General features: G+C 43.8%; 2 protein-coding genes and 1 pseudogene across 6 annotated transcripts in view; 1 reads left to right on the forward strand and 2 right to left on the reverse strand.

The window, feature by feature from the left end:
• RGSL1 (regulator of G protein signaling like 1) overlaps positions 1 to 27,581 on the forward strand; it is a 144,448-nt gene that overhangs the window by 6,819 nt on the left and 110,048 nt on the right. For 3 of the 5 annotated variants that reach the window (XR_010340481.1, XM_064370856.1, XM_064370855.1), the window contains exons 1-2: positions 1,496 to 2,235; positions 20,482 to 20,559. The gene's annotated coding sequence lies outside the window, so the exon portion shown is untranslated. Of the gene's footprint in view, positions 1 to 1,495; positions 2,236 to 20,481; positions 20,560 to 27,581 lie in introns of those variants that run through there. The other 2 variants (XM_064370852.1, XM_064370854.1) reach the window with 2 other exon arrangements.
• Positions 162 to 1,172, reverse strand: LOC105711569 (transmembrane epididymal protein 1-like). The gene has a single exon (XM_012444347.3). It carries the CDS (start codon positions 1,170 to 1,172, stop codon positions 162 to 164), a length of 1,011 nt encoding a protein of 336 aa, XP_012299770.2.
• On the reverse strand, positions 17,448 to 18,655 carry LOC105711570 (transmembrane epididymal protein 1-like; annotated as a pseudogene).

A 27,581-nucleotide genomic window follows, 5' to 3' on the forward strand; every position in this document is an offset into this window, starting at 1 on the left:
GTAATCTCAGCTACTCGGGAGGCTGAGGCAGAAAATCGCTTGAACCCAGGAGGCGGAGGTTGCAGTGAGCCGAGACTGTGCCATTGCACTTCACCTTGGGCAACAGAGCGAGACTCTGTCTCAAAAAGAAAAGAAAATGCATCAGCAGACAGGACCAACTGCTAGCCTTCAGGGCCATTACCTTCACCAAGGAGGGTGCCATGCTCGTGGCTGAGGAGCCCACAGGAGGAAGGCAAGGTGGACCATGTGCCAGCCACTATAGGTCCTGTCTTGGGGGAGCTCTTTGAAAAAAGGAGGACCTGGTCCTCTTTCTCTGACTGCTCCACTTCCTGCAGCAACTCATAGAGGGGTCCTGGAGAGCTTGTGTAATATGGAGCTTCCTTGGGCCCCGTCAGCTTCAAGCTGGGAGTGTAACGATGCCAAAAGGAAGAGAAGTCATAGATTCCCAACAGGCACGAGGCATCGATCATCACATGCCAGCAGAAGAAGGTGGTGACAAACATGATGTCACTGATGTCATCGTCCTGCCATGGGTGGCCAGAGACAGGTCTGTATAGAGTAAAGCCTGCCTGCATCAGCCAGGAGCCCATCATCAGGATCAGAAAGGTCTCCATCAGCTGGAGATGACACATGTTGGGAGCCCACAGCTCTGCAGTGAACACCAGCAACAGCAGGAACACCACCAGGATGAGCAGAGAGTGCACGTGCAGCTCCACCCCTTCTGATTCTTTAATGTGTGACACCATCAGCAGCAGGAGCTCGTAGATGATCAGGGCCAGGGTACCTTTTTCTAGGCCCACATACCTCTGAGGCAGCACGTTCTTGCTTATAAAGTCCACACAGCCATTGAGAGTGAGGAGGATGAACATGGTGAGGTGCTGCCACTCTTTGGGGTACATGAACCTTGGTGGCAGTTCCCTGTTCATCAATATCAACCCTCCTTTAATGCAGCTGACCTCATAAACTGTCAAGAGGCAGCCAGTCACCATCTTCAACAAACCTCCATAGGATATTTTCCACAGCCTAGCACATCTTCCCTTATTCCTGGGAGGGGATGAAGGATACAGGAGAGAGTCACTGAATATCATAGCTTTGGAGATTACTACTGCCTGATACAGTCCATGTAAGAACAGAAACAGCTCTGGATACACATGATCAATAAAGGTTCCCATGGAACCATCGATCTGTCCACTGAAGGTGAGACATGCGAAACTCAGACACAGCCTCACTTTATGCAGCCACTTCAGGTTCTGGGCTTTGGAAAGACCTGCCTTCCACCTATTTTATCATCTCGCCACACCCACTGCTTCCCCACAGAGAGGAAATGTTTCTCAAGACAAGCCTACACATTCGGTGGAATATGGCCTATTGTTCCATTCCATTCTGGTACATTGGGAACTAACTCACCTTACTCTCTGAAGGCGAAGTTTGTGAATGAGCTTTCAGGGGACCCTTTTACAGCCCTTGAGGTGGTTCTGGTTATACCCGTCCCTATATCCCATGGCTTCCTTTCTCCTGTCCTGCCCAGAGCTCAGAGGAGAAAAGGAGAGGAAAATGGAGTGGGTTGCCATGACGGTATCCAGCAAAAGCCTGGACACTCATTAACTCTTGGTTATGCTTCAGCACTTCTCAGACATCATTTGGGTCCAGTTATGAGGTCAAACATTTTCTTTATGGATACATACTTTTGAACATTTGGATATATAATATATTTAGCACCTATCTGGCTTTTGTACTTATCTGTGATAGACCCATCTTGAAGACCTCCAAGAAAGCCCCCTTCAGCGTCTCCCCATTACCCGCTTACATTCCCCCTACCACCACCACTTCAAAATGTCTACTGGCCAGGAGATGACTCTGAAAATCCACCCCTGGGTATTGATTTTAGAGGATGTGGTGATTTTGTAGTAGTGTCCGCATAGCTAAGCTTCAACCACGTTTCCCAGAATTTCCTTCCCAATGTGATTCCAAAGTAGGTTTGGCTACTGGTGGAATTTACATGAGAATCTGAAGGCGGAAGTGAAGCGGCAACCTAAGAATACTCCAAAGGCATAGGGTGCCAGGTACCGCGGTAGCTCATGCATTGTGTCACTGATCTGCGGGCTTCCCTCCTAGATGAGCAACAGCCAGGCCTAGAGCTGCTCCGAGGTGTGAAGGGTGCCAGTTGCTTCTGCAGGTTGCCTGTCATTGAAGTATGAGACAGGGAGAGGAAGACATGGGCTCCAGTTTGTCCTGGTAGGTTTTGGTTTTGGTTTCTCTTTGTTCTTCCCTTCTTTATAGAATATGGTTCTTGCTGACTGCTGCCACCTCAACCTGAAATGACTTCAGGTCCCCGATACAACAGAGAGGCAACAGTTTTCCATAGATATTGTCACCAGATCCCACAAATGTGTAAGTTCTAGTTTCTATCAGCCATCCATATCCCATAGCTCTGCTTCTACCAGCCATCCCTATCTGATACAAGAAAGGAAGAATCCTAAAAATGGAGATTCATTGAGAGGAATCACCCCAGTGAGCTGGTATTGGCCACTGATATTTTAATGTGAAATAGTCACCAGCTTCCTTTCTCAGTGCTTACTTGACGAGTGTCTAATGCACCTAGGAAGATAGAGTTCTAGGTATTGGGTAACAGCCCTCTGAGCCTAGAAAGGGGGGGATGGTAGAGAACAAGGTACAGGGAATGTGAAGCATCCCTGGGCACACAAGTGGTTCTAGGTTTATTGCAGAGGGACCCGGAGCAGCAGTCTCTGAGGGTGGCAGGTGTGCGGAGGGGAGTGGAAGTTCATGGCAGATGACGAACCTTGCTGACTCAGTTCTCTGCATAATCATCCGTGCTCACACTACAAGCAATGCTGTAAAGCAGAGGCAGCACGTATGTGCCAATGGCGCCCCCGGTGGGGAGGAGGAGAGTTTACACACACATCACAGTGCTGCCTCTGAGCCCTCTCTCCCATCCAAATGCCTAACTTACACTTTCTCAGGTCCACTTCATGCCAGAAAAATTAGATATCTCTCCCTGCTGTTGAGCATGGCAATAATTCATACTTCTTGCAGTTGTAAGATTTGGTGTGGCTGGGAAGTCGAGTGTGAAGGTAGGCTAGAAAAACAAAATCTAATTCTGCTTTCTGAAGGAATTTACTTTGCTTATTTAATTTCAATTTTTAGGTGTTCTTATAGAATTAATATACATTCATTGTAGAAGAATCAGGTAATTTTTTTTTTTCTTTTTTCTTTTTAAAGACAGATTCTTACTATGTTGCCCAGGTTGGTCTTGAACTCCTGGACTGAAGTAATCTTCCTGCCTTGCCTTCCAAAGTGCTGGGATTACAGGTGTAAGCCACTGTGCCAGGCTTTTTTCCCTCCCTCCCTCCCTCCCTCCCCTCCCTTCCTCACTTCTTCCCCTCCCTCCCTCCCTCCTTCGTTCCTTCTTTTCTTCCTTCCTTCCTTCCACATCCCTTTGGTACAACAGAAATCATATAAGCAAAAAGAACATTAAAAATTATCTGTAAGCCCAGGCGCGGTGGCTCAGGCCTATAATCCCAGCACTTTGGGAGGCCAAGACAGGTGGATCACTTGAGGTCAGGAGTTCAAGACCAGCCCTGACCAACATGGTGAAACCCTGTGACTACTAAAAATACAAAATGAGCAGCCAGGCGTGGTGGCTCACGCCTGTAATCCCAGCACTTTGGGAGGCCGAGGTGGGCAGATCCCGAGGTCAAGAGATCAAGACCATCCTGGCCAACATGGTAAAACCCCGTCTCTACTAAAAATACAAAAATTAGCTGGGCATGGTGGCGTGCGCCTGTAGTCCCAGCTACTTGGGAGGCTGAGGCAGGAGAATTGCTTGAACCCAGGAGGAGGAGGTTGCAGTGAGCCAAGATCGTGCCACTGCACTCCAGCCTAATGACAGAGCAAGACTACGTCTCAAAAAAAAAAAAAAAAATTAGCTGGACGTGGTGGCCCATGCTGGTAATCCCAGCTACTTGGGAGGCTGAGGCAGGAGAATTGCTTGAACCCGAGAGGCAGAGGTTGCGGTGAGCCAAGACTGCACCACTGCACTCCAGGCTGGGCAACAAGAGCAAAACTCCATCTCAAACAACAACAACAACAACAAAAATCATCTGTAATCCTACAACCTGGAGGTGACCATTGTCACCAGTGAGATGTAGAGACAGTCTTCAGAAGGCAGCATGAGGAAGTGGAAATATATTAATGTGAAGTCAATCTGGATTCTAGTTCTAGTTTTCTCTTGATTTCCTGAGTGTCATGCCCTTATCTACAAAAAGTGAGTGTTGGACTCAATTTTTTCTACAGTGAAAACAAAAAGGCATAGATGTGACACAGAGGTGAGCATGTTTGTCTCCTATCTCTTTCTCCATTTGGTGAACTATCAAAATTCATGGAAGCACTGTAGACCTGAATGCTCAGAGAAAGGAGATTTAAAGGGAAAATCTGAGAGTGATCCTTTTGAAGCAAATCACAGAGAAGAGAACACCAGGGACTCTCCTTGGTTCTTGGATTTGTCCTGGGAGAAGCAGACAGTCTGTTGCTCCTCCAGGAGCCCTGGTGTTCAGGCCTCAAGAGTAATTGCATTTGGTCACTCTTTTTTGGTGTTGGGGGGCAGTATTGGCATCTGTCGCAATGGTCACTCTTAATATTGCTTCTTGAACCTCAGCTCTGTGGTCCACATGAGGCGGGAGTAGCAGAGCTTATTCTGGCTCCCACACTCATTTGCACAGCTGCTCCTGGCAGCTGAGAGCTGGGCATGAATGGTCAGAAGAGGACGGAGAACAGCAGCACTGACTCAACAGCAATGGGAGGTTGAATGTGGGATGAATGCAGGGCATGTAGCCCCACGTACAGTCCTGTCTGGGATGTTCAGTCCTCTGCCTTGGCCAGACATCAAGGCTGCATATAGTTCATTAAAACATGAACATCCTGATCCCAGGACTTTGAAGGTAGGAATTGCCCATTCGAAACCAGACACTGCCCACAAGCAGCTGAGCAAGTACCCACAGGTGGTGAATGATTAGCAGAACTGCCAGACAGCTCCAGAGTCTGTGGATACGAAGTACCTGGAAAGCTGTTTCATGGGTGTGATACTATGATTATGTACAAGTTGGTTTTTGTCCATGGTTCCTAGCTCATATCTCCCTTAACCCTTGTTTCAGTCTTTTGTCATAATGCTGGGGGCACTTTAGGCATCAGAAGCAGACCTCAGGAAACAGAAAATCTCCCTCTAAGCTTCCCCTCCCCTCCTTTCACTTGCCCAAGGCAGGGCTGTAATCTTGTTGCAGGTCATAAGACCTTCATTCCATAGAGGGTTCTCCCCCTACTCTGAAGGACGGAATGCTGCATGGAGAGACCAATAAGAATCTGAACAGACAGGCCTTGCTGGGTTTCGATCATAACCTTTTTGTCCAATCACAATTTGACATGACATGCATCATTCAGGACAGTCAATGAAGTCTCCTTAACAGGCCCAAAGGGCTGGGCACAGTGGCTCACACCTGTAATCCCAGCACTTTGGGATGCCGAGGCAGGCCGATCACTTGAGGTCAGAAGTTTGAGATCAGCCTGGCCAACATGGTGAAACCCCATCTCTACTAAAAATACAAAAATTAGCCTGTTGTGGTGGTGCACGCCTATAATCCCCAATACTTGAGAAGCTAAGGCAGGGGAATCTCTTGAACCCAGGAGGTGGAGGTTGCAGTGAGGAGAGATCGCACCACTGCACTCTAGCCTGGGCCACAGAGCAAGACTCCATCTCAAAAAAAAAAAAAAAAAAAAAGGCCCAAAGGCCAAAGAAGTGTTGGGAGAGCTTCTAGGTAGCTGAACAGGTGGAGGTTCCTAGAGGGTGACACACGTATGGAGGGCATGGAAGCTCTGTGCCCCTTCCCCCATACCTCACGCTACACATCTCTTCATCTGTATTATTTGCAATATCCTTTATAGTAACTTGGCAAGTGTGTTTCTTTAAGCTCTGTGAGCTACTCTTGCAAATTAATCAAATCCAAAGGGAGGGTTGTGAGAACCCCAACTTAAAGTTGGTCGTCAGAAGTTCCGGAAGCCTGCACTTGCAACTGGTGTCGAGGGACAGTTTTGGGGATTCAGCCCTCACCCTGGGAGATCTGACACTATCTCCAGTTAGATAGTGTTGGAATTTAATTAACAACACCCTGCTGATGTCTGCCACTTGGTGTGTGTGAAGGAACCCCCCGCCCCCGCAACCCTGGCACATTTGCTTACAGAAGTCTTCTGTGTCGAATGCTGTGGTATGAGAGCAGAGGAAAATCAGTTTAAAAGTTTTTCCTAAACAATGGGAAGCTAAGTTTCCAAAACTCACTTGACCACGGGCGCCCAGGAGGTCCCACCTGGTCCAGTTGCTTCTCGGTCAAACTCCCCCAAGACCTGCCTCCCCGCCTGCCACCCCACATTCCCGAGGGACCCCAGGTACAACCACTGCCCCTGGTCTGGCATCATGAAATGCCAGAGTACTCAAGAAGGTCCTCAGGAACCCCATAAACATGGATTTCCTAACTGCCGTGGGCCCTTCTGAGGGTGCAGCTTATAAAGGCCTATAGAAGACATAAGCTGAGGCTGTAGCTTATAAAGGAGAATATAAGCCTCTGCAGGGCTTATAAAGGAGTATATAAGATAAATTCTTTCCCTCTAAGAGCTTACTGTTTAGTTGAAGGCATAACACCTCTACACACATATGCACACACACATCAGAGAACGATTTAGACTACTTTTTAGACTACTTCTGTTTCATAGAAATCAAACATCACATGTAAATTTAAATTTTCCAACACCCACATTAAATAAGTAAAAGACGAAATTAATTTTAATGAGATTTGACCCAATATATCAAAAATACTATTTCAAAATGTAATTAAAAGTTATGAATTTCTTTTTTTTTTTTTTTTTTTTGAGACAGAGTCTTTTTCTGGCACCCAGGCTGAAGTGCAGTGGTGTGATCTCGGCTCACTGCAACCTCCGCCTTCAAGGTTCAAGCAATTCTCGTGCCTTATCTCCCAAGTGCTGGGATTATAGGTCTGTGCCACTATGCCGGGCTAATTTTTGTGTTTTTAGTAGAGATGGGGTTTCACCATGTTGGCCAGGCTGATCTTGAACTCCTGGCCTCTAGTGATTCGCCCGCCTCAGCCTCCCAAAGCACTTGGATTACAGGCATGAGCCACAAGTTGTTTTGTTTTGTTTTTAAGAGACAAGGTCTCACTCTTGTCACTCAAGCTGGAGTGCAGGGGCACAAACACAGCTCTCTGAAGCCTCAAACTCCTGGGCTGAAGCTATTCTCAGGCCTCAGCCTCTTGTGTAGCTAGGATGACAGGTATACACCACCATACCCTGCCAATTTTTAAAATTTTTTGCAGAGATAGGGTCTCCTTATGTTGCCCAGGCTGGTCTCAAACTCCTGGCCTCCATTGATCTGCCCACCTTAGCCTTCCAAAGTGCTGGGATTACAGGCATAAACCACCATGCCCAGCCTGAATGAAGTATTTTATATTTCTTATTTCATACAGAATCTTCAAACTCCAGTGTATACTTTATACTTACAGCCCATCTCAATTCAGACAAGCCATATTCCAAGTCCTCAGTAGCCACACGTGATTAATAGCTACCATGTTGGATTGCACAGATATTGGATGGGATTGAATGACCTGTTGAGGGAAATACGCATTTTAAAGTTTTAGTGAAAGAAGCAGTTCATTGAAGAGGTGGAAGTTTGATCAGAAATGGCATCTAGAGCACCACACTATAAACTTCTTAATGACTGTGGGATTTTTCCCACAGACTATAGTGTTTTTCAAAGGCATATTTTAATTTAACTCTGTTTAGGAGGGCCATCATCTGCAAGGCCAAGTGCACCTTAGGAAGAGAAGGTCAGAAGGCTGGAGGCTTGAGAGGTTCATGCAGAGAGTGGGTCCAGAGAAATCAGAACAAGGTCAGAGATAGCTCATCTGCTCATGTTTCAAACTTTCTTCTTATTTCAAGTAAGGGTTACTAAGCCTTGGGTTCATAAGGGTTTATAAGCCTTGGTTGTCACTGACTTACCAAAAGAAGGCTTATAAGAGCTGGAAAATTTTCTGCTGCCTGCACCTGGACCACTGGCCCAGGCACTCGGTGGAGGCGCAGTAAAAAAATTAAATCAGAAAAGACAAAGAGAAAAAATAAAAGAAATGGAAGACAACATTCGAATTTTTTAGTTCGAAAGTCACATCCTCCATTTCACCTGGCTCACTAGCTCATAATTTTTCTCTCTAAAATTGTGTATAAGGTGAGCTTTATACCTCCATTACATAACCATGACTTAGTTTTCACTATTTGTATAATTGGTTTCAGGTGCTTTTCAACTACCATATTTCAATAACTGCAAACTTTTTTCTTATGGAAACTTTTGGCAAAGTGGAAGCACGTACTCACCCTACCGCTGTTATTTCTTCTTTTTTTTTGAGATGGAGTCTCACTCTGTTGCCCAGGCTGGAGTGCAGTGGTGCATTCTCAGCTTACTGCAACCTTTGCCTCCTGGATTCAAGCAATTTTTCTGCCTCAGCTTCCCAAGTAGCTGGGACTATAGGCGTGTGCCATCACGCTGGCTAATTTTTGTGTTTTTAGTAAAGACAGGATTTCACCACATTGGCCAGGCTGGTCTTGAACTCCTGAGCTCAAGTGATTCTCAACCCCTTGGCCTCCCAAAGTGCCAGGTTTACAGGAGTGAGCCACCACACCCAGCCCCTACCTCTGTTATTCCTATATCTTCCCTTATGACCATGCTATGGACTCAACCCATGGCTGATGACAGAACTCAAGCTCCCTGAATCTGTGTTTCCAAGATCATTTCTCTTCCAAACCAGAATATGCATCTTCAAGTTAGGAGTTAACCTTTCCTTCCTTTTGTTCAAGATATTCCATTCTGCAGTTTGGGAATCCCTCTAAACTTCAAATTTCATCTGGGAAATACAGCTATATGACCACCAAAAAGTCTCCCTCCCTCCCACAGGTAGAGCTGTGGAAGGGGACTGCCTAGGCAGTGAGTACATTTCCCAGCCTCTCAGAGACTGAGCTTGAGCCAATGGGATGTGTGTAGAAGTGCTGCATTCCACTTCAAGGGAGGCTTTGCACAAGGGCAAAGACACAGGATGGGTGGAGTCTGGCTTTTGAGAAACTATGTGGACAGCTCCCTGCCAACCAGGAATGCTGGCATTCAACTTTATGTATAGGGATTAGTAACCTTCTATTGTGTTAAGCCAGTAAGATTGAAGGGTTTATGTCTTGAAATCAGTTAGTTAATACATGCTGTCTACCATTTCTCTAAGAGGACCACAGGAAGCGCATATAACCGAAACTCCTGGCCATCAGTTATGACCAGCTGCCTGATGGGTTAAGCTAATTATTCCCACCCAATCCTCTCCTCTGCCTTCACTATCTCAGTTCTACAATACTTATGTGCCCTGTCTAAGTCACCTGCTTTCTCAGGCCCGGGAACCTAAATTCACAAAGGCTTCCATATGATTATAGACTCAGAGCACAAGAAGTAAATGGCTGTGAAGCTACTGTTCTCAACAGTATCTGCTTCACTTTCTTATTTTAATTTTATATTAGGGGGTACTGGTTTGTTACATTGGACATCATGGTGGGGGTTGAGCTTCTAATGTACCCATCACCTAATATTGGACATTGTACCCAGTAGGTAATTTTTCAGCCCTGTCTCCCTACCTCCCATCGTTTGGAGTGCTCAGAGTCTATTTTCTCTATCTTTATGTCCATGAGTACCATTCGTTTAATAACAATGGTACACATGGACATAAAGATGGATAAAGCTCCCACTTGTAATTGAGAACATCCAATATTTTATTTTCTGCTTCTGTCTCAGTTTACTTAGGATAATGGCCTCCAACTCCATCTGTTGCTGCAAAGGACATGATTTTGTTCTTTTTGATGGCTGCATAGTATCCCATGGTGTATATATGCCACATTTTCCAATCAACTATTGTGGACATTTAGGTTGAATCCATGACTTTGCTTTTTGTAAATACTTCTGCAGTAAACACATGAGTGCAGGTGTCTTTTTATATAATGATTTATTTTCCTTTGGGTAGATAGCCAGCAGTGGGATTGCTGGGTTGAATGGTAGTTCTATTTTTAGTTCTTTGAAATATCTCCATAGTGTTTTCTGTGGAAGTTGAACTAATTTACATTCCCACCAGCAGCGTACAAGTGTTTCCTTTTCTCCACATTCTTACCAATATCTATTATTTTTTGGCCAGGTGAGGTGACTCACACTTGTAAACCCAGTACTTTGGGAGGCCAAGGTGGAAGGATCGCTTAAGTGTAGGATTCAGGACTGGCTTTGGGCAACAAGGTGAGACCTCGCTTCTACAAAAAATTTAAAAATTACCTTGTGTGGTGATACCCACCTGTGGTCCCAGCTACTAAGGAGACTGAGGCAAGGAAAGCCACTTGAGCCCAGGAGTTCTAGGCTACAGTAAGCTGTGTTCATATCCCTGTACTGCAGCCTGGGTGACAGGGTCAGACACTGTCTCAATAATAATAATAATATAAATAAAATAAAATAAAACATCTGTGTTTTTTTTTATTTTTTTTTTGATATTTTAATGAAAGCCATTCTGAATGAGAGTTGGTATCTCAGTGAGGTTTTAATTTGCATTTCTCGGATGATTATTGATGTTAATCATTTTTTCAGGTGCTTGTTGGCCACTTGTATTTCTTCTTTTGAGAAATGTCTGTTAATGTCCTTGGCCTAGTTTTTAATGGGATTGTTTATTTTTTTTTTCTTCTTGAATTTAGTTTCCTGTAGATTCTAGATATTAATCCTCTGTTGGAGGCAAAATTTACAAACAAATTTTGTAGGTTGTCTGTTTACCTTGTTGATGATTTATTTTGCTGTGCAAAAACATCTTAGTTTAAGTCCCATTTGTCTATTTATGTTTTTGTCGCATTTGCTTTTGGAGTCTTTATCATAAATTCTTTGGCTAAGCTGATGTCCAGAATAATTTTTCTTAGGTTTCCTTCTGAGTTTTTTTAATATATGTATATAGTTTCAGGTCTTACATTTATGTCTTTAATCCATTTCCTTTTAAATTTTGTGTATAGTGAGTGATAGGGGTCCAGTTTCATTCTTCTGCATATAGCTAGCCAGTTTACCCAGCACCATTTATTGAATAGGGTCTTTTTCCCCCATTCTTTATTTTTCTCCACTTTATTGAAAATCAATTGGTTGTTGGTATGTGGCTTTATTTCTGTACCATGATCTGTGTGTCTATTTTTGTACCAATACCTTGATGTTTTAGTTACTTTACTTTGCAGTATAATTTGAAGTCAGGTGATGTGATGCCTCTGGCTTTGTTCTTTTTGCTTAGGAATGTTTTGGCTATTTGGGCTTTTCTTTAGAGTCATATTAACTTTAGGATGGCTTTTCTAATTCTGTGAAAAATGATGTTGGTAATTTGATAAGAATTGCACTGAATCTGTAGATTGCTTTCAGTAATATGGTCTTTTTAACCATATTGATTCTTCCAGTACATGAATATGGGAAGTTTCTCCATTTATTTGTGTCTTCTACCATCTATTTTGTCAGCGTTTTGTAGTTTTCTTTGAGGAGATCTTTCACCTCCTTCCTCAAATGTATTCCTAGTTTTTATTTTTTTGTGTGGCTATAGCAAATGAAAGGAATTTTTTTTTTTTTTTTTTTTTTTTTTTTTTTTTTTTGAGACAGAGTCTTGCTCTGTCTGTCACCCCGGCTGGAGTGCAGCGGCTTGTTCTCGGCTCACTGCAACCTCCACCTCCTGGCTTCAAGCAGTTCTTCTGCCTCAGCCTCCCAAGTTGCTGGTATTATAGTTGCCCACCACCACTCCAGGCTAATTCTTTTATATTTTTAGTAGAGACAGGGTTTACCATGTTGGCCAGGCTGGTTTCGAACTCCTGACCCAAGTGATCCACCCGCCTCAGCCTCTCAAAGTTCTGGGATTACAGGCATTAGCCACCATGCCCGGCTGGAATTTAATTCTTAATTTGTTTCCCAGCTTAAACATTTTAAAGGTATAGAAATGCTACCAATTTTTGTACATTGATTTTGTATCCTGACACTACTGAGGTTATTAATCAGGTCTAGGAGTCTTTAGGGTTTTCTACATATACAATCATGTAGTCAGTGAACAGATAACTTGACTCAATTTGAATGCCTTTTATTTCTTTCTCTTGCCTGATAGCTCTGGCTAGGACTTCCAGTACTTGTTGAACAGTAGAGGTGAGAGTGGGCAGCCTTGTCTTATTCCAGTTCCTAGGGGAAATGCTTTTAACTTCTCCCCATTTGTTATGATGTTGGCTGTGGGTTTGTCATAAATAGCTCTTAATGTTTTTACATATGTTCTGTTCATGCTTAGTTTTTGTTTGTTTATTTTTGTTTTGAGTCAGTTTCACTCTGTTGCCCAGGCTGGAATGCAATGGTGCGATCTTGGATCACTGCAACCTCTGCCTCCCAGGTTCAAGTGAGTATCCTGCCTTAGCCTACTGAGTTGCTGGGATTACAGGTATGCGCCACCACACCTGGCTAATTTTTGTAGTAGAGATGGGGTTTCACCACGTTGGCCAGGCAGGTCTTGAACTCTCAACCTCAGGTGATCCACCCACCTCAGCCTCCAAAGTGCTGGGATCACAGGCGTGAGCCACTGTGCCCAGCCAGTATCATGAGTGGATGTTGGATTTTATCAAATGTTTTTCTGCATCTATTGAGATAATCATACGATTTTTGTTCTTAGTTCTGTTTATGTGGTGGATCACATTTATTGATTTGTGTATGTTAAACCATCCTCGCATCCCTGGAATAAAGCCCAATTTATCATAGTAAATTAACTTTTCAGTATGTTGTTGTATCTGGTTTGCTAGTATTTTGTTGAGAATTTTTGCATCTGTGTTCATCAGGTATATTAGCCTGTAATTTTCTTTTTGTTTTTGCTGTATCCTCGCCTGGTTTTGGTATTAAGGTAATACTGGAATTGTAGAATGAGTTAGGAAGGGATCCCTCCTCCTGGGTTTTTTGGAATAGTTTTGGTAAGAATGGTTCTGGCTCTTCTTTGTACGCCTACTTCATTTTGGATACAGGGCCACAGGTCTCAGTACCATATAGTGTGTTCTGCTGCTGACAGCACTAGATAAACCTTTACTAAAGTTTAACACCACCTTCATTAGTTTCCTATTTCTTTGTAACAAATTAACACAAATTTAGTAGCATACACAATGAAAACTTACCATTTCACAGTTTCCGTGGGTCAGGAATCCAGTAGGAGTTAACTGAGTCTTCTCCTCTAGAGACTGCTCTCAGTGCTTGGCACATAGCTTTCATAGATAAATCACAACATGACTATGAGTTTTCTTCCAGACCAGCAGGAGTGAATCCTTGACGATTCACCTTCTTCTAATGGGCTCATCTGACTAGCTGAGACCTACCCAGGACAATCTTCTTCTTGATTAATTCAAAGTCAACTGATTAGTAACTAAGCATAGAATTGATATTTCCTTATATTAACTGTCCAAGCAACACTCAAGGGTAGAGGATTAACCTGGATGTGTATACCAAAGGCAGGAATCTTGGGGACCATCTTAGAATTCTACTTTCCACACCATCTAATTATCCTTTTCATCCATTACCATAGTTGCAATATAATTACGTACATTGTTATTTGTATTTTTCTCATTTTATTGCCAAATATTGCATAGTTCCTTGAAAATAGAAGCTCTTCAGAATTCCTAAATATATTAATTAATCCCTTGGTCATTTTGATTGAAGGTGAAAAATTTTCTTCATCTATTCATCACATGTTTAAAAATAAGTGTCCTTTGGCTGGGCATGGTGGCTCACGTCTATAATCCCAGCACTTTGGGAGGCCGAGGTGGGTGGATCATGAGGTCAAGAGATTGAGACCATCCTGGTCAACAAGGTGAAACCCCATCTCTACTAAAAATACAAAAAAATTAGCTGGGCATGGTGGTGTTTACCTGTAATCCCAGCTACTCGGGAGGCTGAAGCAGGAGAATTGCTTGAACCCAGGAGGCAGAAGTTGTGGTGAGCCGAGATCACACCATTGCACTCCAGTCTGGGTAACAATAGCAAAACTCCGTCTAAAAAATAAAAATAAAAAAAGTGTCCTTCATTGGATCTTCACTTTTGTGAAATTTAGCAGTGAGCGTTTTCTTTCTTCACTATTCCCAACATCTGAAGGTGAATTCTTTCTAATGTTCTGGCCTGCAGTGTAATTCCTCCACTGGTGTTTTAGGAAGGTTTCAATGAGAAATAGATGGAAACCCAAGTTGGGATAGTTTAAAGAGGGTTTAATAAAGGTTCTTCTGGGCCGGGCACAGTGGCTTGTGCCTGTAATCCCAACACTTTATGGGGCTGAGGCAGGTATATCATCTGAGGTTAGGAGTTCAAGAGCAGCCTGGCCAACATGATGAAACCCCATCTCTATTAAAAATACAAAAAATTAGCTGGGCGTGTTGGCAGGTGCCTGTAAGCCCAGCTACTCAGGAGGCTGAGGCAGGAGAATTGCTTGAACCTGGGGGATGGAGGTTGCAGTAAGCCAAGTTGGCACCATTGCACTCCAGCCTGGGTGACAGAGCAAGACTCTGTCTCAAAAAATAGATAATAAATAAATATACTTTTCTTTGTACAGATATAGACAGAGTATAAGGAGCCCATAAGGGACACGAGTAATTGTCAGAGCTGTTAACTGCCTCTAGGCCCCAAAGGGAGGTGGGACATGAGACATGATCCTTTTTTATATGAAAGGGTAGTGAGTTGAATGGTGGCACCCAAAAGGATAGGTCCAAGTCCTAACCCCTAGAACCTGTGGATGTGATCCTACTTGGAAAAGAGTATTTGCAGATATAATTTAAGTCAAGGACCTCCAGGTGAGCTTACCTTGGATTTGGGGTGGGCCTTAAAGGCAAAATACAAATTTTTTTTTTGTATTTGCCTTTATAGGCAGGTATCCTTATAAGAGAAAAGCAGAAGCAGATTAAACGCACAGAGATACAGGAGAAGACAATGTGAAGATGGAGGCGTACATGGGAGTGATGCAGGCATAAGCCAGGGAATGCCAAAGATTACCAGCAGTCAGAGGAAGCTAGGAGAGAGGTGCGCAGCATGTGTTACAGCAGAGCATCTGTGAGGAACAAACGCTGTCTACACCTTCAAACAAAGTTGTTGTTTTTACAAATAAAAAGCCGGTTATTCCTCACGTTGATTGAAGAAACCATTTATAATATGTGTTTAATTCTCACATTGCATATTTCTGTTTTTAGAGCCTCTGTTAAGCTATACTATATTGATTTATGGACGTGTGGTACTTGCTTGCTCCTATACCACACCATTTTAATTCTTGAATTAATTTCATAATGGACTATGAAAGCTGACAAAGCAATTTTCATCCTCATTTATTTCTTCTGGGGAAAAAAGGATCCCACTGTTCTCAGTGTTTCTCAGATATATTTTACAATGGGTTTGCTGAATTTTGTTAAAAATCATTTTGGGATTTTTTTTGGAGGGGAGTACATTTAATTTAAATATGTTTCTGCAAATGGAGGTATATTAGCTATAAGACATATTTAATGAGATATTATGTTGGGAGAAATTCACTAATTATCAGAGATTTGCTTAGCAGTTTAGAACAAAGATATGAATGACTTGATAAGATCAATAAGGAATTCTTTACCATGACTGTATTCAAGAATGGCAATAAAAAATGAGAGCCCAGATGATAGATAATGGGAAAGCGCCCAGTAATTAGACATAACCCAAGAAACAAGAATTAGATGCATCTTGTCTCAGGCTCCAGTCTGACCTGTACCCAAAATGCTAGCGGGGGTATGGAAGCCCAGCATCCTCTGTTTACCCAGGGCAGCCTAGGATAGAGACAGAAAGTGTGACACGCACATGCTCTTTAGGAGGCCTGGGGATCGTTGCAGTGTTCCACTCATGCACACAGGGGCTTCTTGCCACCTGCTTTCTGCCCATCTTGTTTTCCAGATCAGTCATGCTTCTCCACCTTTCTCTGCAGAGAAGTCATTAGAGCCCAGACAACAGAAGCAGGGGCTTGACTTTCAGAGCATGTGTTCCTGTTCTGTCTCTGACCAGCCATGAGTCTATGGGCACAGACACCTGTGGAAATCTTCAGTTTTTTTATATGTAAAATGGAGACATCTGGAAAGCCAACAGGGCGTACCTCATAGTGGTCCAGTGAAGGATGATACACAGAGTAAACCAATCTCCTGAACAGGTCAGTGGAGCTTATTTTACACACAGACCCACCGCTATGTGATGCAGTCTTAGCCCTTGGCTTCCTCTCCGAGAGTTCACAAAGGAGACACTACATTTAGGAGAGACTGTCAAGGGAGGCGCTGGAAGAAAATGAGACTCGATTAGGCATGAACTGTGTGGGGACAACGTTATATTCTGGAACATGCAGAGGAAATGGTTAACTAGGATATGATAAATTCCCTGCTGTTCAGGAGCCTTCCTTGTGGTTGGTGGGGCAAAACCTCCGAGAGGAGCAATATGAGATGCAGAGTGAAGGAGAGTGTGTCAGCAGCATGGGCAATGCAGATATCCATGAGTTGCTCAAGAGCTCCAGACCCAAGGAGTCTATGAGAATTTTCTGGAGGAGGACTTTTTGGTGGAAGTGGTACAGGAAATTTATTTCTGAGTGTAAAATGACACCGTGTAGTGAAAATGTCACTGCCGATGGGTTTTGTAGAGCGTGTAATCTGGAAAGGCTCAAGTGTAGGATGTAGTAAATCAGGATCTAGTAAATTACTGCTGGGGCTAGTGGTCGTTAAACAAGTAGAAAAACACTTTGCTTTGGCTGGATTAGAGGTCAGGAGTAAGAGGTGTGGTGGCATTTAGTGAAAGTTTGGATTATGGAGACTTGAAAAACTGTGATGTAAACAGTTTTAATTCTCACTTAATGTGCAGAGTTTGAAACTATGCTAGTCCACCTAAGTTAAAAATATATATCAGATTCTTATTTCAATCAGGTGGGGTAAGTGAATGCTACTCCTTCTGTTTACACCGTTTCACCTTAGCTGGCCAAAAATGAACCCATCACTGCAATCTTGATTTGTGAAGTCTTTACTCTTTAGGTAAAAGCTGGACGGGCAGCTGGTGCTGGCGTCGCTGCTGGGCTCCACCCTCTTTTTTTCAGAGGCCTCCCTTTGATCGCTCTCTTCCTGCTATGGATATTTCTTGGCCACATTCCTACCCCTTTGGGTCTCTTCCTCCTCTCCCACTTCCACATAACCCCATCTGTGCGCTCGCTTCAGGTTTCTCTCTCCCTATCTCCTCAGCAATCTGATGCTCAGATACAGGGACAACAGTCGGGGCCAATTACTGTCCTCCAGGGCCATTCCTTTCACCGGGGACCAAAAAGGGTGCCATGCTTGTGGCTGAGGAACCCACAGGAGGAAGGCGAGGTGGACCATGTGCCAGCCACTATAGGCCCTGTCTCGGGGGAGCTCTTTGAAAAAAGGAGGACCTGGTCCTCTTTCTCTGACTGCTCCACTTCTTGCAGCAAGTTGTAGAGGGGTCCTGGAGAGCTTGTGTAATATGGAGCTTCCTTGGGCCCCGTCAGCTTCAAGCTGGGAGTGTAACAACGATGCCAAAAGGAAGAGAAGCCATAGATTCCCAAAAGGCACGAGGCATCGATCATCGCATGCCAGCAGAAGAAGGTGGTGACAAACATGATGTCACTGATGTCATCGTCCATGGGTGGCCAGAGACAGGTCTGTATAGAGTAAAGCCTACGTGCATCAGCCAGGAGCCCATCATCAGGATCAGAAAGGTCTCCATCAGCTGGAGATGACACATGTTGGGAGCCCACAGCTCTGCAGTGAACACCAGCAACAGCAGGAACACCACCAGGATGAGCAGAGAGTGCACGTGCAGCTCCACCCCTTCTGAGTCTTTTTATTTTTCTGAGACGGAGTCTCCCTCTGTCATCCGGGCTAAAGTGCAGTGGCACGATCTCGGCTCACTGCAACCTCCACCTCCCAGATTCAAGCAATTCTCCTGCGTCAGCCTTCCGAGTAGCTGGGATTGCAGTCCCACGCCACAATGCCGGGCTAATTCGTTTGTATTTTTGGTAGAGATGGGGTTTCGCCATGTTGGCCAGGCTGGTCTCGATCTCCTGACCTCATGATCTGCCTGCCTTAGCCTCCCAAAGTGCTGGGATTACAGGCACGAGCCACCGCAGCCAGCCCTTCTGAGTCTTTAACGTGTGACACCATCAGCAGCAGGAGCTCATAGATGATCAGGACCAGGGTACCTTTTTCTAGGCCCACACACCTCTGAGGCAGCACGTTCTTGCTCCTGAAGTCCATGCAGCCATTGAGAGTGAGGAGGATGAACATTGTGAGGTGCTGCCACTCTTTGGGGTACATGAACCTTCATAGCACCTGCTTTCTCATCAGCACCATCCAGCCATCAAGACACATACAAAGTTAAGAGAGAGCCTGTCATTATCTTCAGTAATCCTCCATAGGCTATTTTCCACAGCCTGGCACATCTTTGCTTATTCCTGGGAGGGCACAAATGATACAGGAGACAGCCTTTGAGTATCATGGCCTTGGAGACCACTGTGGCCTGATATAGTCCAAAAGAGAAAAGAAATACCTCTGTGTAAAAATGGCCAGTGAACTTCCCCATGGAATAGAGGTCTGTCTGACTGAAGAGTGAAGAACAATGCTCAGGACCTCTCTGCCCTCCTCTCCCTCACAGGCCCCTGGAGTTCTGGGCTATATATACAGAGCTAAGTTCTACCTACTTTTATCATCTCCTTCTGCCCACTGCTCCCACAGAATGGAAAATTCTGGATAAGAGCCTAGGTTTTTAGTGAGGTAGGGCTCATTGTTGCATTTCATTCTAGTACACTGGGAACTAATTGAGTTCTGCCAAAGTAGAAAAATGAATATTTTTTAGGATGCACCTGTGGGACTTTCTGGTCTCAGGAGCTCTGCTTTGGGGCCCTTGAGGACCTTCTGGTCATACTTGTCCCTCTCTCTCATGGCTTGCTTCCTTCTGCCCCTGTTCAATGCTCAGAATAGGAGGAGAGAGGTGCCTGAGCACGGAGATTATCCAGAGAAGGCCTGGGTTACTCACAAACCCTCATGCATCCTTTAAGACTCCTTACTCGGCCAGGCGCAGTGGCTCAAGCCTGTAATCCCAGCACTTTGGGAGGCCAGGGCAGGCAGATCTTGAGGTCAGGATTTCGAGACTAGCCTAGCCAACATGGTGAAACCCCGTCTCTATTAAAAACACAAAAACTAGCCGGGCATGGTAGCAGGTGCCTGTAATCCCAGCTACTTGGGAGGCTGAGGCAGGAGAATCATTTGAACCAAAAATATACCCTATTTAACTCCTGACAACTGGAATAGGGGTGTCCACAGTCAGAGGAGGAGGAGGGCAGAAGTGTGCACTAGAACACCAGATGTTTGAGGCTTAAAATGATATGGATGCAGAATAAATAGCCCCAAATAAACTTCTGTCTGTGGCATCCAGTCCCCCGCCTTGGCCAGGCATCAAGGCTGCATGTTGTTCATTTAACCATGAACATCCTAATCTCAGGACTTTGAAGATAGTAATCACCCATCTCAAACCAGACACTGCCCACAGTAGCTGAGAAAGAAGCCAAAGGTGGTGAATGATTAGCAGAACTGCCAGACAGCTCCAGAGTCTGAACACAGAGTACCAGGAAAGCTGTTTTGTTGGGGAAACTCAGACTGACCAAAAGAGCCAAGGAGGTCCTCTGTGGCCTGTCTACTCCATAGTGAGACTACCCCAACGCCTGTCTCCCCAAAGCATCATCCCATAGTCCCAAGAGGCCCCAAGGGGCCCCAAGCACAGCCTTTACCACTGTGTCTAGCATCATGAAATGCTCCATTGAGCAAGAAGGTCCTCAGGAATCCAGTAAAGATGAATTTACTAATTGTAAATTCACATAACCTTGTCCTCACAGAGATTACAATATCACTAAAAGTGTAGTTTACATACACACTAAATATACAAACCTATATGAAAGAATTATTTAGAATTAGAGAGTGTCATGCTGAGTGATGTGTAGAATGCGTTTTAGAGGATTTTAATAACAAGATTTGTTTGTGGGGAAGGTACAAGGAATCATCTCTGGGCATGTCATAGAAAACTTCCCATTACTGGGGATGGAGGCAGCAGACCACCATGGCATGTGAATACTTATGTAACAATCCTGCACGAACTGCACATGTACCCCAGAACTTAAACTATAATAAAAAAAAGAAAACTACCCATTACTATGTTTTACTATAAGATTCTTTCAGAATCACCTTTTTAATTTGTCCCACTTTGGTTGCTTAAGTTTTTCTCACCGTATTTGTCATCATTAATGTTTATAATTCATTTTGTCTCATTAGGAAACAGCTCCAGGAGACGGAAAACCAGCTGCCTTTGTCAGAAACTCACGGGCGGCATCTATGGGGAATCAACACAAGGTCAGAGTCCAGGCTTCATCTGTCCAGACTTTTTTCTTAATAGTTCAAACATGAGTGAGCTACTGTAATAGCATAAACAGAGAAATGTTTTGTTTGCTACCCTAGAACCACCCTCCACCCTTACCCACCCTCTATGCTTCTGGAGGCTGCACTTTACGGATGGCAGTGACAACCTTCTTCACACTCTGGTTTCTGGTTGGGTTTGTTAAAGGAAGGCACAGGAAGAAAGAAGGAGGGTGGTGAGCAGGAGGAGGGTGGGTCTGCTGTAGCAGTTCCCAGGTAGCCTCTCTGCTGAGTGCACAGGCTGTTTGCATCACCTACAGAGGGCCCCAGCTCCAGCAGGAGGCCAGCTCCTATAGCTAGAGCTAACCCTCAGGTCTGGTCAGTGGCTTCCCTGTGCGTAGGTGTGGTTAATGGCTCTTCACTGTTGCTAACCCCTGGGTATGTTAGCTTCCCTGTCAAGATTGTTTTAAATGGCTCCTTTAGTTAACACTTAACAGTTTTACCCCATTTGAGTGTGCAATTCTGGATCAATGATTGATAGAGTAACAGACGTCAAGGGTGGCCTCAAGAGCGGCCCTCAAGAGAGAATTCTGGGATGAGGTTGCTGTCACACTTGAAAAATACATGGATAACCTCCTTGCCAGGGAAAAGGAGGCACTTCATCTCTAAGTTATTGAGGCATCACAATTACATCATCATTGCATGGAAGGAAGTGCAAGTGAGGGCAAGGGGTTGGGAGAAGAAGTGGCTTTGAAAAATTGGTAAGATGGTGACAATAGTGATTACACAAATTTTGGGTCAGCTAACTCCTTTTGGTGCCTTAGATACATGTGTCTGGTAGCCACTAACTATATGTGTCTATTTACATTAAAATTAAGATTAATCGAAACTAAATAAAATTTAAAATTCAGTTCTTCAGTCACATGAGCCACATTTCAATTACTCAGAAACCGCGTGTGGCTAGTGACTGCTATATTCTAGGCCAGCACAGGTGGAGAACACTTTTATCACTGCAGAAGGTTGTATTGGACAGTACTGTCCGAGAGAGTGTACAGAATGAAAAGAAAAATTGAAGGCCTTAAATACTCCATTCAGAAGATGGGTGGAAAATGAAAACAGTTTTATGCCAGCTTTGAAGGAATCCCTCATTTCTTCTGGTTGCATGGCAGATATGGCAATGATTACATCAAGTGCTGTATATATGGCTTGTACAGTGGCAGAGCCAATTAAATGCTTGTCCAGCCAGTCTCTAAGACTAAGTTAAGTGCACTAGTGGGAGAAGGAATGACATCCTGAGATATGAGAAGGAGAAACAGGTGAGGCTAAATGTTTTTTTGAGACAGGGTCTCACTCTGTCACCCAGGCTGGGGTACTGTGGCACAATCTCAGTTCAATGCAACCTCTACCTCCAAGACTCAAGATATCCTCCCACCTCAGCCTCCTAAGTAGCTGGGACTACAGGCCCGCACCACCATGCTTAGCTAATTTTTGTATTTATAGTAGAGACGGGGTTTCACCATGTTGGCCAGTCTGGTCTCGAACTCCTGACTTCAGGTGATCCACCTGAGTCAGCCTCCCAAAGTTCTGGGATTACAGGCGCGAGCCACCGTGCCTGGACAGGCTGAAAACTTTGAACTCCTTAATTCCCTATGACCTCTTTTTTTTTAATTGAGGAAACCCCCCTTCCCACCAGAAAGAGCACCTTCCTCTGTATAAACACCTTTCAATGACTGTGCCTGGGAGAATGTCAGCCCCTTGGGATGCTGATCTCTGTAGGATCCACTCCCACTTCTCTAATTACCTCCAGGACCACAACAAGAGTAGGTCCCAAATAAGGATGTGCAAGACCTGGTCTGAGGTGGGAGAGGAAACTGATACACTAAAATAATTATGAGACGTTACCAATCAGTTTTGGCCAGAGTTTGGGGAGCATGGATATGAATGAATCCTAAAGCTGTTTGACCATGCGAAGTAAAATTGAAGAGCTGACTGAACCACATTTATCAATATGAGTTTACTTCCCTGAGATTCTGAATTTGATGTGTTGGCTTGAGCAAATAGAAGTAGTATGTACAGTTTGCTAGGTTGGCCCGTTGAAACATGGACTCAGTGGTGGCCTGCAGTCAGTGGAATTGACATTTTGGAAGTTCCCGGTAAACACTAGAGAAGCACTTCCAAACAGAACTTTCTGTTTCTACAATGAATTTGTATGGTTTGTGCTGTCCAATGCAATAACTTCTAGCCACCTGTGGCTATTGAGTACTTAAAATGTGGCCAGAACAACTAAGACACTGAATTTTATTTTATTTTAATTAATTTAAATTTAGCACATAGGGCTAGTGGCTACTGTGTTGGCTAGTGCCACTCTAGTTTAAGAAGTCTGAAGGCTCAGGGGAATTGGCAATGTTAGAGGAACCTATGAGGGGCAACAAGCTCAGCCACCCCTTAATCATAGTCCCTGGAGGGTTTGGAAGAGATTTCCTTTTTCTTCTGATTCTACTCTGGCTGCAATCTAGAGCCTCTGATATATGGAGTTACCATTCACTTCTTATTAGTAATTTTTTCCATTTTTATTTTTACTTTTTCTTTAACACAAAAGTTACCTAGAAGAATGTCTTAATTTCCAAAAAAATTGTTTTGTTTCCTTTTACCATTCTTTCTATGTTGATGTTATTTCTGCTTTGGGTAGGGAGCAGGGGAATGTATTTTTTCCTTAATAAATGTTCCTTGAGCAGTATTCAAATCTTCAAAATAATTAATTCAAATCTTCAAAATTAATTTAAAAATAATTAATATTTATTAATTTTATATATGATATCCTTATTTCTGAAATGAATATATTACTATGTTCTTCGACCATGGCTCTGTATTATTTCTCTTTATTTCTATCAGCATTTATTTAATGCATATATTTATATACGTATAAATAAAATGCCACATTGTCAATGCGTTAAGATTCATAACTGTTATATTTTCTTGGTGAATTGAATACAATTGAAAGAAAATATCTTTGTCACTCTTAATTGTTAATGCTTCTCATCTCATTTTCTTTTGTCAGATATTAGCATTATCGCATGTGCTTTCCTTTATTATTTATCTAGTATATTTTAATGCCTATTTTTCAGCCTTTTTGTGCCCCTTTAGTATTAGAATCTGTCTTTTAAATACTAGTTTGACACTATAGTTGAGGCTATTCAGAAAATCTGTGTTACTTTGACAAACAAACTTAAGATACTTAAATTTATTGTGATCATTAATGTATTTAGACTTACTGATATATTTTGGACCCCAGTTCTTCCTTTAAAAAGAATGCCATAGGAATGAGTAACTTACATTTATTAGAATTAAAATTTCCCCTAAAACAAAGATAAGTGTGTTAGAATTGAAGGTTAGAGAAGCCTGAGATGTCCCTGTGTTTTCAGCCTTCTCACTCCTCCAGCTCCAGCTTTGTAAAACTTTACAAACAATCCCATTGGATCTTAAGAACCTTGACTTACCATATAGGCATGTAACAGGCACAGATATCCTTGGTTTCTCATAGCGCCAGTAGTTTGTGTGAAGCCTCTACTCTTTTGTTCCTCAAATAAATGAATTATATATACGAGATTTAGTTAACATCAAGGCCTTACCTCACTGGCACCTCACACAGAGCAGCACTACCAAATGCAGCAGTTATTGGCTTATTGGCTAGTGTCTTTTCTCCATGTTAAGAAAGACAGGAACATTTTGAGATACCCTAAGAAGCAGCAGGGTAGCCAGGCGCGGTGGCTCAAGCCTGTAATCCCAGCACTTTGGGAGGCTGAGGCGGGTGGATCACTTGAGGTCAGGAGTTGGAGACCAGCCTGCCAGTGTGGTGAAACCCCATCTCTACTAAAAATACAAACATTAGCCAGGCATGGTGGTGGGCACCTGCCTGTAATTCCAGCTACTCAGGAGGCTGAGGCAGGAGAATCGCTTGAACCTGGGAGGCGGAGGTTGCAGTGAGCCAAGATCGTACCACTGCACTCCGGCCCGGGTGACAGACAGAGACACTCTATCTCAAAAAAAAAAAAAAGAAGCAACAGTGTGAGGTGGTGGTTGGTGGTACGGACTCTAGGACTACTCTGCCATGGTTGAAACCTCACCTTTGCCATGTTTTCTGCCATTCAGTAGTTATAAGAGCTCAGTCCAATAGCTTAACCTCTCTCACTGCAGAGGGTTACTGTTACCGTATGGATTAGAAGACATAATTTATGTCAAAATACTAGCACAATCCTCATAAGAACTCAGAAAATGGTAGCTGATATTAATAATTGGTATCTTAGTCCATTCCCAGGACGGTAGACCAGACTTTTTACAGAAATTGTCTTTCTTTCTTTCTTTCTTCCTTCCTTCTCTTCTTTTCTCTTCTTCTATTTTTTTTTCTTTCTTGCTTGCTTTCTCCCTTTCTTTCTTTGTTCTCTTCAGGTTCTCACTCTGTTGCCTAGGCTGGAGTGCAGTGGAGTGATCTTGGCTCACTGCAACCTCTAACCTCCTGGGTTCAACTGATTCTTCTGCCTCAGCCTCCCAAATAGCTGGGACTACAAGCGTGCACCACCACACCTGACTAATTTTTGTATATGTACTAGAGATGGGGTTTTACCATGCTGTCCAGGTGGGTCTCAAACTCCTGACCTGAAGTGATCAGCCCGCCTCGGCCTCCCAAAGTGCTGGGATTATGGGTGTGAGCCACTGTGCCCGGCCTGTTATTTCTGTAATACCTCAAGAAGGAGAACTGGGGAGCTCCTTTAATTTTTAAAATATTTCTATAAAGAGACATAATTGTCTTCCCTTGATATTCTCAGCATTCCCCAAGCTGACTGAAGATATCAGTCCATGAACAGAGAGCCTGAGGTTTAAACAGGTGCCACATTTGCTGGTCTCATACTCAGAACCTCTGCCCTATTTTTACCTGTTTTGTCTCCAGTTGCTGCATTAAGACCTGGCCTTAATGAAATATTTGGTTCTGGATCTTTTCATGTCCCCAATTAACTTTAATGAGCAAATAGGGAAAGATCAAGAGAGCTGCGGCTGGGACTTAGGAGAAACTTTGAAGCAGAAGCCAGGATGGGGTAGATGCCCTCTGGCAATTGACCAGCGTTTGCTTTTGATGACAGCGAACCCTCAGATCTAGTTCATCTGAGCTGCAAACAAGGGGCTGTGGTACCAGCATATCTGATATTTCACCTTTTGCAATGCCTCTGTGTATCTCATGCAACAAACATGTGTCAAACACCTACTATGAGCAAGAAACTTCTCTAATGCTTCTATGAAATTCTTTGGGTCATACCCAGTTGAATAAGACGCTGTAACTGCTCTTAAGGATTTCACATTCTAGGAGAGGAAATAGGATGTATACAGGCGGCCACATTGGGAGAAAACTATGACATGTCATAAAAGAGGTACAAAGTTCCATCTGATACAAGACGATGCGCTTGTACCCACCTTGGAGTCATCTGAGACGGCCAGATGCAGGAGTTAGGTGAGAGTTGCTCTTTTAAGAATAATGGAGATCTGGTGCAGTGGCTCTCACCTATAATCTCGGCAATTTGGGAGGCTGGGGCAGGAGGATCACTTGAGCCCAGGAGTTTGAGGCCAACTGGGCAACATAGTGAGACCCTTTCTCTACAAAAAAATAAATAAAAAATTAGCCGGGCAAGTGTGGTGATGCACACCTGTAGTCCCAGCTACTCAGAAGGCTGAGGTGGGAGGATCACTTGAGCCCAGAAGGTTGAGGTTGAGCCATGATCACACCACTGCACACCAGCCTGGGTGGTGGAACAAGACCCTATGTCAGAAAAAAAAAAAAAAGTGGCCCTTTAGTTGGAACATACAGTGTATGTATGCACTGGCAGGAAAGTCCAGGGAATGTTCTGAGAGAAGCAAGTTGTACCCACCCTGTTTCCTCCATCTGTGTTTTCATGGGAAAATCTCTCAATCAATCTGAGCCTCATTTTCCCTATAAGTTAAATGAAGCTAGGTCCATCCACTCCTCAGAAGAATTGCAAAGGTCAAATGATTTGTACGGTAATAGGCTAGGGAAGTAGATCATCGTTTGTGCTCAAATAATGCTGGTTAGTGTCTCTCACATCGATTTCTGTTTCTCCTTCTTTATTCTAGTCCTTAAGCTGGTAAGAAGCAGATCTCTGAGACTTTCTACTGGGATATGGAATTTTGGGGCAAAAAGAAGAGTGGGGATCAATACAGATATTTATTTATTTATTTATTTTTAAGTAATACACTTGGAGATAGAAGTTGAGAAGTACTGATATCTAAATAAGGAGGTTTGGGATTGCCAAAGGCAACTCCCAGCAGGGGAAGTTCCTTTTTGTCATAAAAGGACCTCAGTGTCCCAGGGAGAATGAGTTCTGGACTGGAACCTCCAGGCTGAGTGCCCCCACTGTTCTCTTCCTTGTTACAACCTCCCAGGGGGTGTGATCATTTTTCCCCAGTGTCCTGCCACATCCACATCTTCAAGTTACTCTTTTTTCAAAGACATTTCTTTCCCTGCTTCCCCGTCTGAAGATGTTCCCAGCAAGCTGCTTAAGAATTCATCAAATGCTCTGTTCTAGGCAGCACTGGTCTTCTGGGCATGGCTCGGGAGCAGACCTTCTTTGGAGCTGTAGCTCGTCATTCTCTATTTTTGGTATTCATTTCAACAAACATTTGAAACAAGATCTTCACAGTAGCCAATCCGCTTGTCTCTGAGTTTCAGCAGAAGCTAGTAACAAAAGTATTGGTGGGAAGTCCCACTGTCATTCCAAGGGGTCATGCTGGAGCGCCTTTGCAGGAGTTTGAAATGGAGGTGAGAGTCAGTGCCGCCATCAGCCTGTGGTCATTCCCAGCTTCAGCCCATGCAAGGAATAGAAGTTGGCAAGAGGTTGACAAGGGGGACTTGTCTGCTGAGAATTTTCAGTGTCCTGTGCATTCTCTGTAGCCTACCCTTCCCCTGATAGTGGGAAAGATGAGGGGTACCCACGTCTGTCCTTCAGCCACATGAG

Source organism: Aotus nancymaae, unplaced genomic scaffold, assembly GCF_030222135.1.
Source record: "Aotus nancymaae isolate 86718 unplaced genomic scaffold, 86718_ANA_hifiasm-v0.15.2.pri h1tg000108l, whole genome shotgun sequence".
Lineage (NCBI taxonomy): Eukaryota > Metazoa > Chordata > Mammalia > Primates > Aotidae > Aotus > Aotus nancymaae.

Excerpts from the sequence above, each read along its gene's own strand:
- LOC105711569 (XM_012444347.3), bottom strand. The coding sequence starts at position 1,172 with ATGGGAACCTTTATTGATCATGTGTATCCAGAGCTGTTTCTGTTCTTA.